We start from the raw sequence: 17,863 nt of genomic DNA, 5'->3' as shown, positions 1-17,863 counted from the left end.
ATACCACAAATATTGGGTTGCTACAGCACCATCAGCATCCCCCTCCCGCGTCCATGTCAATGACTGTAGGGTGTAGTGAGAATAGTGAAGGTGTAACGCACAGTGTTGGCGTACAGTGACACTATAACTATGACGATATTCTATATCTCAAGAGTTCGAGTACGTAGTAAATCCTTAGTTTCATGAATTTTGCCTCTAGAAAACTCATTTTCAAAATATTGTAATTTATGCGCTGCTACGGGATACTATAATTGAAAGAAAACGACACCCAAATCCTTTTATAGAAAACTAGAAAAAATATGATAGACTATGACAGAAGATAAATTCTCAGGATATGGTGTCTCACTAAATTTTTATTAAAATAAATTTGTGTAGTTTAATCCGTACGATACAAAATAAGACAAAATGGTACGCGTGACTCTATACAGAGGAGTGGTGTTGATGATAATCCTAGTGGAGTCCGTGTACTTGACGGTGGTGCTGCGGCAGCTGGCCTTAGTAGAGGAGCATTGTGACCCAGACAACCAACACCCTCATAAAGGAGAGGACACGAGAATACTACGTGAGTACTTTTAGTTATATTTCCGTAGCTTTGTATATATTTTTATCTAACCTTTCTTCAAAGTTTAGACTATTACTGTCAGGAAACATAACGTGATATTTACAGGCAGAGCCACCCAAGGGGGTGGCGAGCCAGGGCTTCGCGCTCCCAGGGGCCCCGCCGCGGGGCCCCTGCGCTCTCCTGGTAAGTAATTATACAGTTCAAATGCAAAGCATAAACTAGCAAAAGGAGGCTGTACTGGTTGGAAGCATTTTAGTGAAAGACCAAAATCTCATGAGTCATCAAATGAACACTTTTTCAACCTTAACCAAACTGGTGGAAGTGAAAAGAAGGTGTTCAATAAATACCATAGATACACGCATGTTACAAAACTTCACTAAAGAAAAGGAACATTGGCAAACGGTTTTAACATATAGTATAGCAGCTGTGCAGTAGCTAGCTGAGAACAACTCTGCTTTGGATAATTCATTGAGTATTGGCAATTCTCACGATAATGACGAAGCCGAGTTGTTTTCAGAGATTCGAGTACTCCGAAAACTCTTTCCCAAAAGAAACGAAAAATGCACTTCAAGTCTTTCAGTTTCTAAAATCTCTCAATGGTTCCTTCCCTAATCCAGAAACTGCGTATCGGATTTTGTTTACAGTTCCAGTCACAGTGGCATCAGGGGAATTCATATTTTCTAAACCCAAATTGATAAAAGGAAATTTTTTTTCTCGCGGAGATTAGCCCACCCGGGCACAGGTCACTGACCCACATCAGGGCCGGGGGGGGGGGATTTAATATTATTATAATAATAATAATAATAATAATAATAATAATAATAATAATAATAATAATAATAATAATAATAATAATAATAATAATAATAATAATAATAATAATAATAAATAAAAATAATAATAAAAATAAAAATAAAATAATAAAAATGATAATAATAATCATAAATAACAACAAATAAAAAATTAATAGTGAGAAACAAAATAATATATATATATATATATATATATATATATATATATATATATATATATATATATATATATATATATATATATATATATATATATATATATATATATATATATATATATATATATATGCAAGTAAATCACTGTAGGTGCGCTTGATCCAGGTATATGCTCATAACCACAAGGACAAAAGAAAACACGAAGTTCCCAAGCGCTTGCGTGTAATTCACATCATCAGGGGTGAGTACAGACTAAGGAGAAATACATAACAAGGCTTATATATACAGTAGGAGAGGGTGAGATCATGATTTCATCAACTGGGAACTATGGATCTTGTGGTAACATTGGATGAAGGTATAAAGCCCTGAAATATGGTCACTGTAAATACGGTCCACAGAAAATGCTTTCATATAACACTGGACAACGAAAAACAACCAGCCAAGTTATGTAAGGCCCCAGAAAGATTAAATAGAGAAAATAGAAGACAAGAAGAGTACAGCAGCGCTCGATAACCTGAGGTGGAGACCATCATGGATCAAGAAGAATCGAAGGAATTTATACGAGTCTTAATAATAACTCAATGGCACTCAACTCTAGCCACCTCTTTGTCATGGAAGATTTCAACTACGGTGACATCAACTGGAGGAATGGAATTACACCAAATGACCTTAAGAATTCTGCTACTTTTTTTCTGTAGAAACTCTAGGAGTCAATTTTCTATTCCAATACGTGAAAGATCCTACTCATTACACAGGGTAGCAAACACCAAAACCGCTAAACCTCATCGTAACTAACGAGGAGGGCTTGGTGGCCAACTTGGAACATCTAGCCCCGTGGTCACCAGCTATCATGTGACGTTATCCTTCAGACTTAACTATTACTTGGTACATGATGAGAGCAGGTCAAGGTTCAAATATTACAGAGGTGATTACAACCGGATGATGGGGAAATAACAGGTAGGCACTGGCTTGACTCGCTGAGAAATAAGAACGCAGATACTATCCTGAATATCATAGTCAGTACAGTGAACTATTTGACTGATAAATATATACCCAAGACCAAACTCACTGGCTCCAGGACTGCAAGGAGACAGTTACACATGAAACGTACGTCGGTCGACAAAATCAAGAACAAATCTCAGAATTTCAAGAGATGGGTCATGAGTCGCGACAAATGATGAGCAGAACAGGAGGATGTGTGCCAAGTCCAGGAACCAAGCAAAGTCTGAGTGTAGAAGGGCTGAAAAAGAGGTTAAGTAAAATCCAAAGGCTTTCTACCGCTATGCAAAGTTGAAATTAAAGACACATGTGGACGTTTGAGGAGAGACGGGTTGACGCAGCGCTGTTCTCAGAAGAGTATTAGGAAAAAGAAAATCAAAGCTTAAAGTTTATAAGAGCCCGGGACCTAACAGCATGCATTCCAGAGTGCTAAGAGAGATGTGCAAAGAGCTTGCCGATCCTCTTAAAACTCTTCTAGAGATGCATGGACCAGCAAAATATATCCAGCGACTGGAAAATGGCTAATGCGAGTCCCAATTTCAAACAGAGAGATCACCAATCTATAAATAATTATAGGACGGTGAGCTAGAGCAGCATAGTGTGTAAAGTACTTGAGAGCATTATAAGAGATGCCATGATGGAATATCTACTGCGAAACAACCTTGTAAAGGATTGTCAACACTGTTTTATGCCAAGACGCTCCAGCTTAACACAATTACTCAATGTACTGGATGTTTGGATTCAAATTCTGGAACAGGGTGGCAATATCGACAATATATACCTAGATTTTGCCAAGGCTTTCGACAGCGTACTCCATCAAAGGCTTAGAATTCAAGTGGAAGGGTACGGGATTCAGGGAAGTGTCCTCGCGTGGATCGGAGACTTTCTGCATGACCGCAAAGAGTGTGTGTGGTGATTAATGGTACGAAATCGTCATGTGTACCTGTGACAAGTGGAGTACCACAGGGCAGTGTATTGGACCTGTTGTTGTTTGTTTGTTTCAAATGACATGCTGGAAACTACACACTCCTCCATACAAATGTTTGCGGACGATGCCAAGTTATTCAAGAACCAAACAGACTGCGAAGAGCTGCAGAAAGAACCTCTGTGAGCTTCAAAAGTGGCCGAAGAAATGGCTGCTAAGATTCAATGTCACGAAGTGTAAGAGGATGCACCTAGGTCCTACCAACGGCAAGGAGGCGTATCACATGTCCCAACGGGACGAAGAAACTGCATTAAATAGAGACCGAATGCGAAAAGGACCTGGGTGTGTATGATGACAATGAAGTGAATTTCTCGGGCCATTGTGAGAAGAAGGTGAATCAAGCAATTAAGCTAGTAGGTCTTATAAGAAGATCGTTCAGATATATAGACCGTCCCTCGGAACGATCTTCAAGAGGGCGTGCTTCCCCGCCTGGGGTACTGTTATCCCTTTTGGTCCCAAAGATATGCTAGGGACTGTCAGTTGGTTGAAAATGTCCAGAGGAGGGCCACCAGACTAGTGTCTGCACTTTGATACCTCAATTATCCAGAGAGATTAGAGCGCCTACAACTGCCTAGCTTAAACTATAGACGGCAAGTGCTGTCCTAATTGAGGTGTATAAATATCTCAAAGGGCCACTATTCAGTCGAGTATCCATACCTGGAGCTGGCGGACGCCCGCCCCACAAGGGCTCACATTGAGAAGAATTGTGAACTATTGGAACCAAGGTCTATAGAAGAGGAAGCCAACCAGCGCACAAGTGCTTTGCTGACGTCAGCTGGTAGACTCCCTCGCTCCCTCCCCTACCTACGCAACATTTTATGGTTCTACAATCTATACTTTGTTATCTCAGTGTCTAATCTTGCATATAACTTTAGCTAAGGACATCAATCAGTGCAGTGGGTGATACATAGTAGGAAAGATTAAAAGAAAAAGAATGCCTTTCAGTTTTAGCTATATACAGTATTTTGATATGAATTATTAATATTATTACATTTTCGCCCCCCAGGCCCGTTGTGGGGCACACGGGGTAATAATATACTGGATTTAGTTCTGACGAACAGAGAAAACCTCATTAGCAATGTCGAGGTAGGGAACGAACTTGCAAACAGCGATCACAAAGAAATTCGATTCCAGTTAGATTTTCAGGGCAGACGTAAGGAAAATTCCACTAAAGTACCAGATTTCAGAAGGGCAAACTTTGACAGTTTAAAGAGGCAGCTGAGAGAGGGGTGTCGCGCTTGGCCGTGAACCTGACAGATGACACCGACCTGATAACGAGATCTGAGATTGCCGAGTTCCACGACAACTTTAACATACATACAAAAACTCAGATCAGACAACAATGACCCTAAATGGATAAATAATTATTTAAAGAACATCATTGGCCAAAGGAAGGCTATAGGTAGAAGGATAAATCGTGGCGAAATTCACCTCCGGGACTATTATAGGGTATTGGCGAGTAGAGTTAAAACCGAGATAAGGAAAGCAAAGAGGAATAATGAGGTAAGGATAGCAAGGGAGGCGAAGACAAACCCCAAAGGATTCTACCAAATGTATCAAACTAAAACACGAGAAAAGATTGGACCAATACTGTCAGACTCCGGCGAGCTCACTGATAACGACGGAGAAATGAGCAATAATTTGAATAAATATTTTTCAACAGTTTTCACCACCGAAAATCTAAACATGATACCCGAGGCACCGACTCTATTCAGAGATAGTGAAGAAAACAAATTAAGTGAGATAGTAGTGACTAGTAACGATGTTAGTAAGCAAATAGACAAACTAAAGCCTAATAAGTCACCTGGTCCCGATGAGATATTTGCCAGAGTATTAAAGGAATGCAAGGAAGAGCTTAGTAAAGGAATGCAAGGAAGAGCTTAGTATGCCCTTAGCAAAGTTGTTTAACATGTCCTTAAAAACAGGTGTAGTACCAGAATCCTGAGGATAGCGAATGTAATACCGATTTTCAAGAAGGGGATAGATCACTATCCTCTAACTACCGCCCAATCAGTCTAACATCAATAGTAGGCAAATTACTGAAAGCAATCATTTCAAACTCTATTCGAAATCACCTGGAGAAGCACCGATTGATCAATGATTCCCAGCATGGCTTCACAAGTGGACGTTCTTGCCTAACTAATCTATTAACATTCTTTTCATCAGTTTTCGAATCGGTGGACGAGGGGCACAATTATGATGTGGTATATCTCGACTTTAGCAAAGCCTTCGACAGAGTCCCCACGAAAGACTAATTAGAAAGGTAGAAGCTCATGGCATCAAAGGTGCATATCCTTAAATGGATTAGGCGTGGTTATGACAGGAAACAGCGAAAGTGAGCATTAACGCATCTAAGTCCTATTGGAGCAACGTCACAAGTGGAGTTCCCTGCTGCTCAGTACTTGGACCATTATTGTTTATTATACATAAACGACATAGATATCGGCATAGACAGCAACATAAGTAAATTTGCTGATGACACTAAAAATAGGACGTAAGTTATCAAATCTGACGAGGACTGTGCAAAACTACAGGAAGATCTAAACAAATTTTTCGAATGGTCGGGAAAATGGCAGATGAAATTCAATGTGGACAAATGCAAAGTACTCAGTATAGGAGATGTAAACAGGGAAACCAGTTACCAGATGAACAACGATGCCATTGTGGAATCCGACTGCGAGAGAGATTTAGGAGTAATGATAAGTAGAAATCTTAAGCCAAGTAAACAATGTGTTTTTGCTCGTAACAAGGCTAATAAAGTACTTGGGTTCATACAAAGGAGTGTTAGTTACAAGACTAATGCAGGTCATCCTAAAACTGTATCTTTTGCCTTGTGAGACCACACCTGATTACTTAGTTCAGTTCTGGTCACCGTATTATGAATGGATATAGAATCCTTGGAAAGAATTCAGAGGAGAATGACAAGACTAATCCCGGGCATTAGGAACCTTGGAGTATAGAGACAGGTTAAAGCATCTTAATTTGCACTCCCTCGGAGAGACGCAGAGCGAGGGGCGACCTGATAGAGGTGTATAAGTGGAAGACAGGGCTAAACAAAGGGGACATTACAAAGGTACTCAAATTATCCAACCAGGTGCGAACTCGTAACAATGGTTTTAAATTAGACAAATTTAGATTTAGGCGTGAAATAGGTAAACACTGGTTTGGAAACAGAGTAGTGGATGAATGGAACAAGTTACCAAATATCATCATTAACTCGAATACGCTGAATTGCTTCAAACATAGGTTGGATGCTCATATGAGCAATAGGGGTTGGGTGTAAACGGGACTGCCCAGTATGGGCCACAGGCCCGCTGCAGTTTCCTCCATTCTTATGTTCTTATGTTCTTATGTTCAGTGACCTGTGCCCGAGTGGGCTAATCCCCGTAAAAAAAAAGTGCAGCTTAAGATGGGGTAATTATAACTATACAATTCCCTACAGGAGTTCCTTTCCTCCCTGTTGTGTCCATTACGTTAATAATGTAGACATGAGGTGACAGGAGTTATGACCTCACATGACAAATGTTACCGCCAGGCTATAATGTCAGTGGTAATTAGGGCAGGTGATCACCTGTGCTGCCTCTGCCTCCAGGTGTGGGGTGAAGTTACAAGAGTTATTACATCACATGACAAGTGTTACCGCCACTAACACTTGTTTCATCAAAAGATAAAACACGTAGATGTACACGGTCATCCAAAGACTCACATTTATGGGACAACAGTTGCAGAACTGCATGCAACACCCCTGGTCCCACACTGAGCTTAGAAATCCAACGATGCAGTGTACTGGTAGAAGGGAAAGAAAATTTACTTTTACCAGGCAAGTAGATGTAAGCTTTCGGGCTTAAGCTGCGAAGGGTCAGTGCTCGACTGATACCTTCCTCAGTCCAGTATATTACAGGGAAAACAGTCAAGAAAAATGCATTTGAGAAGAGGAAAAATAACTAATAAAAATATCTTTAGTAGTAGCAGTAGCCTTAATAAAAACATCCTCTATCTGCTCATGCAAATGAATCCAATCCTTCTCCCATTCTTTTGTTTCTTTCAGTGAGAAGAGCATCTCTCTCCCTCCTTATACATCATTCAGTTGACGTTGTAGTGGTATTCCTTTCACGCGCTACTTCACTTACACGGAATTAATCCAATGCAATATTTCATTTTCGGGATTATTTTACGTGGTACTTATATATTTTGATTACTACAATATTAATTTAATATGATACTTATTTTACACGGCATATTTAATATGATACTTATTTTACACGGCATATTTAATATGATAGTTATTTTACACGCTATCTATTATATACAGCACTTACATGTTTCTTATTTTACAGTTCTAAGTGTAGTGAAGACTGAAGATATGTATTTACCATTTGGTTGTGTTTTAACTATATTTATGTTGTTATTTTTCGTGTGTGTGTGTGTAGCGCAACCAACCATCTATGTGATTACTCCCACCTACCGCCGCAACACGCAGATGGCCGACATGACCAGACTAGCCCAGACCTTGATGCACGTCCCTAACCTACACTGGATAGTAGTGGAGGACGCTGAGGTGAGTGAATCCATCCATTCTCTGCCGTCTTAGCTTATAGTGGACATTTAGGAAACAAGTCTAGTAATAACAGCCACACCAGGTAACACTAGGTCTACCACACCAGGTAACACTAGGTCTACCACACCAGGTAACACTAGGTCTACCACACCAGGGAACACTAGGTCTACCACACCAGGTAACACTAGGTCTACCACACCAGGGAACACTAGGTCTACCACACCAGGTAACACTCAGGTCTACACACCAGGTAACACTAGGTCTACCACACCAGGGAACACTAGGTCTACTACACCAGGTAACACTAGGTCTACCACACCAGGTAACACTAGTCTACCACACCAGGGGTCTACCACACCAGGGAACACTAGGTCTACCACACCAGGTAACACTAAGTCTACCACACCAGGGAACACTAGCTCTACCACACCAGGGAACACTAGGTCTACCACACCAGGGAACACTAGGTCTACCACACCAAACACCAGGTCTACACATCCACCCTATGAATAATTGGTAGGTGTGGGTGCAGGTGTGATATAGGTAGGTGTGGGTGCAGGTGTGATATCGGTAGGTGTGGGTGCAGGTGTGATATAGGTAGGTGTGGGTGCAGGTGTGATATAGGTAGGTGTGGGTGCAGGTGTGATATAGGTAGGTGTGGGTGCAGGTGTGATATAGGTAGGTGTGGGTGCAGGTGTGATATAGGTAGGTGTGGGTGCAGGTGTGATATAGGTAGGTGTGGGTGCAGGTGTGATATCGGTAGGTGTGGGTGCAGGTGTGATATAGGTAGGTGTGGGTGCAGGCGTGGGTTGTAGATGTGATATAGATAGGTGTGAGTGCAGGTGTGGGTGTAGATATGATATTGATAGGTGTGGGTACAAGTGTGAAACAAACGACACACCTGTACCCACACCTTCCTATATCACACCTGTATACATCAGGTGCCTTCAAGAGAGCTCAGGCTCTCAACTGGCTCAGCCATGTTAATATTTTTATTTTTATCGACTCTATCTGTGTTCTTCTGGCAAAATAAACTGTTTCAATATCAATACCTATATCATAGCTGTACCCACACCTACAGTTTCTATATCACACCAGCCATACCTGCAGGAAGACAAATCTAAACTTGGAGTTGAATCAAAACTGCCTGAGACGCTTATTACTGTAGTTACCTTGAGGGCGCCTCTACCCCAAACTGCCATACCAACCCGAGTCACGTCTGAGGCGACGGTCACTGCATAGAGGCCGAGGGTGACCAACCGCCGCCGTTCACAATCTACACTCAGGAGGATCGGCTGTCTTTCAGGCATTGTTTCATTCATTTTATGGGAATCTTTAAACATGTGTTGTTTCATTCAGTTAAAGGGAATCTTCCGTGGTGTTTCAAGTACTGTAGTTGTTGTTTCATTCAATAGATGTGACACCTGATACTGGACACTGGTTAGCAGAGAGCAGTTACTATCTATCTTCTGGGACATATACCTGTAAACGCACTGTTAACATAACAACATAAGAATGGCGGGAAACTGCAGCGGGTCTATTGGTCCAAACTAGGCAGCCCCGTTTACACCCAACCCCTGTCGTTCATATATCCGTCCAACCTATGTTTGAAGCTATCCAGCGTGTACAAGTTAACAATGAAGTTCGGCAACTTGTTCCACTCATCCACTACTCTATTTCCAAACCAATGTTTACCTATCTCGCACCTTAATCTAAATTTGTCTTGAAACTATTGCTCCGAGTTCGCTCCTGGTTGGATAGTTTGAGTACCTTTGTTATATCACCTTTGTTTAACCCTGACTTCCATTTATACACCTCGATCATATCACCCACCCCCCCTTCACTCTACTCTCTCGAGGGAGTGCAAATTTAGATGCTTTAACCTGTCTCTGTACTCAAGGTTCCTAATGCTCGGGATAGATCTTGTCATCCTCCTCCGTATGCTTTCTAGGGATTCGATATCCATTCTGTAGTACGGTGACGAAAACTGAACTGCATAATCCAAGAGAGGTTTCACAAGCGTAGATATAGTTTTAGGATAACCTTGCTAGTCTTGTAACTAACACTCTTTTGTATGAACCCATATACTTTGTTCGCCTTGTTTCGAGCAAATATGCATTGTGTCTTGGTTTAAGATTCCGACTTATCATTACTCCTAAATCTTTCTCACAGTCGGATTTCTCTATGTCAACGTTGTTCATCTGATATCTGGTTTCTCTGTTTACATCTCCTAGGCTAAGTACTTTACATTTGTCCACATTAAATTTCATCTGCTATTTTTCAAACCAACGACATAACCTGAAATAACCTTTTAACCAGAACTTACTTTACTATTTTGTATAATATTGACGAATATCAAACAAATTAATACTGTTCTCTTGCGTTCAATAGTGTGGATGATCATGAGTGAAGGAGCATGACTAACCAATTACCTTTACAGACTCTGGAGAAGACAACAGGCTGTACTCACTCTGGACAATAAAATTCATAAGAAAGTGACGAGGAACAGACTAACCACCCAAGCAGCTAACAAGCTAATCAGTGGTGAAATAATAAATAAAATAAATCGCTGGCAGAAGCGACAATAGACGCGTAAGTTGACAATGTGCCTCAGAATCCACTAAAACCATCCTAAAATTTTCCGCAGGAAAAATGTAAAACGTCAACCATCGCCCTCGTCAAAAGAAAAAAAAATCCCGGGATAGCACTATATTACGTCACTACTGTATATTGTATTATGCAGGTCACAGTCATTCCGGTTATTTTCTAAATCTTTCTCGATAATCGGACAAACTGCCTCTCGACAGCATCCGAAAGAAACAGCTCTCATTTATTTTCACTCATGTATCTAGCTCAAGTACTGTATATCATGGGTTCAAGTTCTGCTTGGCCCTGACACATGTCAGAAAGGGTGTTATCCATTGTGACTCATACCAAGAATCACAGGTTTCCCGGACTCTGGTTCCCTCCTGTACTAACACTGGATAGACCAACCGCCCGAACGGCTAGTAACCTGATAAGTGGTGAAAACAAACACATGTAAATAGACTTGGGCAAGACACACCATTAAGTTAAGTACATTTCTCACCCTTTTCCAATTATCCTGAATATTGGTCCATATAAATTAAAACACACACGTCATGTCTTGGCTCAACTGGGTCACACAATATGTACTCTACGTTAAATATTTCGTGGTTTATTTTCTTTCTCGTTAATCCCAAACAGTCATGTAGATGTTACTTTAACAGCTGAGGAGACAGGTACCAGGAAGGGCGTTTAAAGGCTACTCAACATTCTCGGAGATTAAGCTCTTCTTATATGTGATAGAAATTCATTACGTTGTCCGTAATTCGACCCAAGGAGGAATGTTGCCTGGGGTTGCTCAGCTGCCACGAGATGCTTTATGAATGGAAAATAGGACCACGGACGCACCCTGAATATGCATTGCCCAAGTTGTTAAAGTCAAACTCTCTCTCTAGAATCAACCTTTCTTATCTGATCACCTGACGTGACTCCCAAAAATCTATGGAAAAATTAACTGTACTCAAACCACTTACATATTTAATTTAACTTACATTTACCCATGATTTAGTTTTTCTAGGGTGTTTATCATGGTGTGGGGATGTTGAGTAGTTTGACTCCCAGTGACGCCTTACAGAGGACGAGTCAGGTGGTAGAGGAGTTACTGGAGCGTACAGGTCTACCCTTCACCCACCTGTGTGCTACCACCCCTGACGAGTACAAGAACCAGAAGTTGATGGGCAGAGGCGTCTTCAACAGGTAAGAGCCCGTCTACAGGTGGTCAAGGGACGTTCATAAGTGAAGGATTTGGTGCAGGTGTTTTGCAGGTGTGGTGTGGTGTAAGTAATATGGGCAAGTGTAGTGTGGCGCAGGTAATATGGAAAGGTGTAGTGTGGTGCAGGTGTGGTGTTGTACAGGTAATATGGACAGGTGTGGTGTGGTGCAGGTGACGGTGACAGTTGCAAGAGAAGATGTAAGAGTGAATGAAGGTTACACACGCTGCCACCGCTGTTTATACTTGACCACTGCTTGAGTATTAGAAGAAAGATTTGAATGCCAAGATTTTGAAAACTATGAACTTACAGTTAATGTAGAATGTGAGCATTTGAAGAGAAAAAGCTGACACTATCAAAATTGCAATAAAAGGCCACAACTTATACAAAGGAGCTAACATTAAGATATGTTGTGAAGTAATAAGTTGTGTTGTGAAGTAATAAGTTGTGTTGTGAAGTATTAAGTTATGTTGTGAAGTAATAAGTTGTGTTGTGAAGTAATAAGTTATGTTGTGAAGTAATAAGTTGTGTTGTGAAAGAATAAGTTGTGTTGTGAAATAATAAGTTGTGTTGTGAATCAGAGGCCATAATTTCTTGGAAACACAGTGACGTCCTTGAGCGAGGGTCCAGTACACGGACATGTTGTTGAGCAGTGTAGAGTGAAACAGAGTATTAAGTTACTGTACACCGTTCACAGTCAACCAGCAACCACGCAACCACTGACACGTGCCTCCCCCCACCCCTGTTCTCTTCATACTACATGACCACCCATGACCACACTACACGACCACACTACATGACCACACTACACGACCACACTACATGCCCATTTTAGCGGATATTTCAGTGTCTACAAATAACGAAATCACGAGGAATTGTCTGACTTACGTGTAGGAATGACTGAGGTATAGGAAGGGACAGTCTCGGGTCACTAGGTAGAGGTGGGCGGTGAGTGTGTTGTTTGGAGTGCCCAGGCTTCTCGCTTGGTTCACTCATATCAATTTTGCTTTTATTTTCCACACTGCATCAATTTTTTTTTCTGTCTAAATTAAACTGTCTCAATATCAATATGACAGGAGGGAAGGTATCCGGTGGTTGAGGGAGAACGTTTTTCATGGTGTCCTTTACTTTGCTGACGACGATAACTCCTACGACATCCGACTCTTCCAGCAGGTGGGTCATGTTCCAGTAGGTGGGTCATGTTCCAGTAGGTGGGTCATGTTCCAGTAGGTGGGTCATGTTCCAGTAGGTGGGTTATGTTCCAGCAGGTGGGTCATGTTCCAGTAGGTGGGTCATGTTCCAGTAGGTGGGTCATGTTCCAGTAGGTGGGTCATGTTCCAGTAGGTGGGTTATGTTCCAGTAGGTGGGTCATGTTCCAGCAGGTGGGTCATGTTCCAATAGGTGGGTCATGTTCCAGCAGGTGGGTCATGTTCCAGTAGGTGGGTCATATTCCAGTAGGTGGGCTTGGGTGTTCCAGTAGGTGGCCATGCCCCAGTAGGTGGGGTTATGTTTCAGTAGGTGCTCATGCTCCAGCAGGTGGGTCAAGTGTTCCCAGTAGGTGGGCTGCGTGCCCAGTAGGTGGCCGTGTTCCAGTAGGTGGGTCATGTTCTGGCAGGTGGGTCATGTTCCAGCAGGTGGGTTATGTTTCAGTAGGGTGGGTCATGTTCCAGCAGGTGGGTCAAGGTGTTCAAGTAGGTGGGCTCGCGTTCCAGCAGGTGGGCTGTGCCCCAGTAGGGTGGGCCATGTTCTGCAGGTAGGCGGCACAGGGCGGGGCGCAAGGGGCCGGGGGGGCAGTGACAGGGGCAGGTGGGACAGGGGCCGGGGCAGGGGCGAACAGGGTCGGGAGAGGGCGGGTGAGCGGGAAGCAGGGACGGAACGGGACGAGGCAGGGACGGGGCGGGGCGGGGCGGGGCGGATCAGGGACAGATTCAGTAACGTTAGTGTCTTCCCATAGATACGCACCACGAAGAAGGCATCAGTGTTTCCTGTAGGGATGATCCTCAGCCTGGGCATCAGCTCCCCTATTGTCAGGGACGGCAAGGTGGTGGGCTTCCACGACGGCTTCCAGGTGAGTCTCCTCCTCTTTCTCCCTCTACCACGCCTTCCGGGTGAGTCTCTCCTCCTTTCTCTCTAAACCACGCCTTCCGGGTGAGTCTCTCCTCCTCTTTCTCTCTAAACCACGCCTTCCGGGTGAGTCTCTCCTCCTCTTTCAAACCACGCCTTCCAGGTGAGTCTCTCCTCCTCTTTCTCTCTAAACCACGCCTTCCGGGTGAGTCTCTCCTCCTCTTTCTCTCTAAACCACGCCTTCCAGGTTAGTCTCCTCCTCTTTCTCCCTCTACCACGCCTTCCAGGTGAGTCTCTCCTCCTCTTTCTCTCTACACCACATTTAAAATGTGAGTCTCTTCCTTGATGTCAAGGAACTTTATATATAAACAAAACGTCAAAGACTCTGTATGTAAACACGAATATCAAGGGACTATAAATATAAACATCAAGGGACTCATTATATAAACACATTCATCAAGGGACAATGTGTGTAATCACAAGCGTCTGACTTATTGAATCAACCACTCCTTCCGTCACTTAGTGTCTCATTTACTCAATCAGTCACTCAGTTATTTACTCAAGCATGGTGGTTGGTGGGGAGTTAATAAACATTATCCTACTGTGTACTGATCGAGGGGAAGTTCACCTGACTACTGTTCTCAAGGTAGACTTGTCCAGTACACCATGAATAAGAAGGAAGAAGATGCATGACTGGACTGTGAGTAAGGCGTGGGTGTATACCGGTATGTCTTACATTTGAAGAGTTATAATTTGTGTGTGGATGGAAGCATGAGAGAAGACAGGGATGAAGGAGGCGAATAATGGTAATGTTCGACTATAGGAGACCTGCACAGAGTAAGGATGGCATAATGTGTGTTGTGACTGAAGCTGAAAGGAGAAGGGGTGATAGATTGGATTGTACTGGTGCACTGACCATCGTAATAAAAGTGGAAAAAAAGAGAAAGTGGACAGAAAAGTCATTTGATATGATGAAGAGGTAAGGAGAAAGTGATATACTGATCGTTGAATTGGCAAATGATCTTCGATTGTGTTTTGTCAAATATTGATAATCAGGACTGAGGTGCGCTACTCCACACGTGAGAGCAAGCTGTATGGAGGTGAACTTGGCTGCTGTAAAAATAAAAAAAAATGTAGGAATGTGTGATCAAGTCCATGATATAAAAGTTTTTCATTTAATACATTCTTTGTGACATCAGAAATTTATTGATTCCAAGAGAAATTATTGGTTAGAGTAAGACCAAGGATACGAGTGGGTGAGGTGAGGCAAGAACAATGGTGGGCAGTGTTGTTCGTGGTGGTTAATTAACATACAGTATATTAAAGTAGAGTGTTTGTGGGACAGGCTGGGAGGAAGTTCGCGGTGGACATGGCCGGGTTCGCTGTTAATCTACGGGTCCTACACGCCAACCCTCAGGCGACCATCCCCACCCGCCTCTCCTATCTGGAGGACGGCTTCCTCAGGAACCTCAGGCTCGAACTTGACGACCTGGAGCCCCTCGCCTCTGGCTGTACCCAGGTAGGTTACAGGTCACCTATATGAGTCAGTCACCATCCTACACAGGTCATTTACACGAGTCAGTCACCAGCCTACACAGGTGATCTACACGAGTCAGTCACCAGCCTACACAGGTGATCTACACGAGTCAGTCACCAGCCTACACAGGTGATCTACACGAGTCAGTCACCAGCCTACACAGGTGATCTACACGAGTCAGTCATCTACACGGCCGTACAGGTAAGATTATGCACACCCATCACCCAGGCTGATAACACCCAACACCCAGGCTGACAACACCCAACACCCAGGCTGATAACACCCATCACCCAAGCTGACAACACCCAACACCTAAGCTGACAACACCCAACACCCAGGCTGATAACACCCAGCACACAAGCTGACAACACCCAACACCCAGAAGTGCTGCCGTTGTGACTCAACCCAACGGTAATACAATTGAGAAAGGAGTTAGAATTAACAAGTGGGCATCCACTCTACAAACTGAATTAGTTGCCATACTCACAGCCAATAAATTTATTGAAACCACTGTCACTGACAGTCTCATCATTACTAATTCTCTATCCTCACTACTTGTCCTTGACACCCTCAACTCAAGTTGTCACGACGCTTGTCTATAAAGTCAGACACAAATATGCATACCTTGTTGACCGGGGTGTCAGGGTCAAACCGTTGTGGATCCCCTCTCACATAGGCCTCATAAAACATGACAGAGTTGATGCCCTCGCCAAACTCGCGTCTAACAAAGACACTGTTGATTACAATTTGGGTCTGCCAAAAAGAACCCTAAAAACTGTAATTAGGAAAGAACTTATTGATGAATTTGACGCAAGCAGACAAGTGCAAACAGGAATTAGTCAATCCACTGTTTACCATGATGAGATGTATAAAGTGAAAGATGTATATGGAGCAAGTAACAAGATCACTAGATTACAAGATGTTGTAACCGCTAGAGTCTAGACTAAGGTTAGGATACAAGTACCTCGCAGTATGCCCCTCAGGCATATGTGAACAAAACTAAAAGTAGAGTGTGTGGTCAAACATATGGCCACACACTCAAACACTACGTCCTCGACTGTGTGAAGATAGAACCTTTTAGGGGCAGGTCCAAGCAGAATGTATGTGAAATGGCACAACACTTTATCTCTTATGACAACATAGCATACTTATTAAGATTGTAGCCACTTTTCTTTGCACTCAGTAGCTATGTCATTTCCCATGAATAGAACCAAACACACAATGTGCTTGAATACCTCTCACGTAAATGTGAATAACAAAGCAGACATAATTATTTTCTCACACTCCTGTACTCACGCAGTTGCGAATAAGTTACCCTCTGTGTGCAGAACTAAAAAAGAATTTATTTGAAATACTCTGTAACATTTAATGTCATAATATCCTGACCACAGGGGTTAGTTATACAGACCCTTTGTGAACTCTACTCTGTAATCCCTTTGCGCTACCGCTCACATGATGAGTATGGGGTGTACAATAAGCTAGCCGCTGTAAGTGGCAAAATAAAATAAAATAATTAACCCAACACCCAGACTGACAACACCCTTCGCTTGTTAACCGAGTATGTCTTATGTTACAGGTACTAGTGTGGCACACTAAGACCCACAAGCCAGGGACGCCCAGCCTGGAGCACGTCACCCACACAGATTTCGACACCAACTTGGTGGGGCTGTACCGCAACATCCTCCGCTGACCCTTACACACCCCGCCTCCTGCCCTCCTTCTCTTCTGCCATACCATACAAGGACCTGCCACACCATACAGGAACCTGCCACACCATACAGGGGCCTGCCACACCATACAGGGACCAGCCACACCATACAAGGATCTGCCACACCATACAAGGATCTGCCACACCATACAAGGACCTGCCACACCATACAGGGACCGGCCACACCATACAGGTACCTGCCACACCATACAGAGACCTGCCACACTAGACAGAGATCTGCCACTTGTAGTTCTATCATCCAGCTCCCCGTACCATCACACGTCAACAGGCTGGTCACTAACAGGCCTGTCGTCCATGAGAGCAGTCATCAAGACCGTTCCCAGGAAAGTTTCTCTCCCTCCACCTCCGATAATTCTAAAAAAAAAAAAAAATATCGCAAGACAACACATGTTTAACTCTTCAATAACGAATCAGATATAAGGTTTGAATTTACTTAAAAATTGCTTACTTTATATACATTTCTCTTTTGGTCAAGGAAATAGAATGAAATTATATGAACAAATTATATGGTTCAACAGGTACAGTACTATCCTGACATACAGGGGCATTGTCGTACTGTGGAGCACCAGTCAAACTTTACTTTCTTTATAGATTTCTACTTACTGTAGGGTGAATCAGTGTCGTAAGTACTGTATATACATGAGAACTGCTGACGTAGAAGGACATG

The 17,863-nt window shown here is 42.8% G+C and overlaps 1 protein-coding gene across 1 annotated transcript; it reads left to right on the top strand.

Annotated features, from left to right (window-relative positions):
* The first annotated feature begins 356 nt into the window (after positions 1-356).
* Positions 357-17,572, top strand: LOC121863757 (galactosylgalactosylxylosylprotein 3-beta-glucuronosyltransferase S-like). The gene is made up of 7 exons (XM_042362530.1): positions 357-562; positions 7,945-8,072; positions 11,731-11,852; positions 12,943-13,039; positions 13,821-13,934; positions 15,276-15,449; positions 17,044-17,572. The coding sequence occupies exons 1-7, from the start codon at positions 406-408 to the stop codon at positions 17,155-17,157; spliced, it is 906 nt and encodes a 301-aa protein (XP_042218464.1). The 5' UTR covers positions 357-405; the 3' UTR covers positions 17,158-17,572.
* Positions 17,573-17,863: the final 291 nt, after the last annotated feature.

The sequence above is a fragment of the Homarus americanus genome, unplaced genomic scaffold (genome assembly GCF_018991925.1).
Source record: "Homarus americanus isolate GMGI-L3 unplaced genomic scaffold, GMGI_Hamer_2.0 scaffold40248, whole genome shotgun sequence".
NCBI classification, from domain to species: Eukaryota; Metazoa; Arthropoda; class Malacostraca; order Decapoda; family Nephropidae; genus Homarus; species Homarus americanus.
Note: the sequence above shows the minus strand (reverse complement) of the source record. Positions and strands in the feature narration are given on the sequence as shown.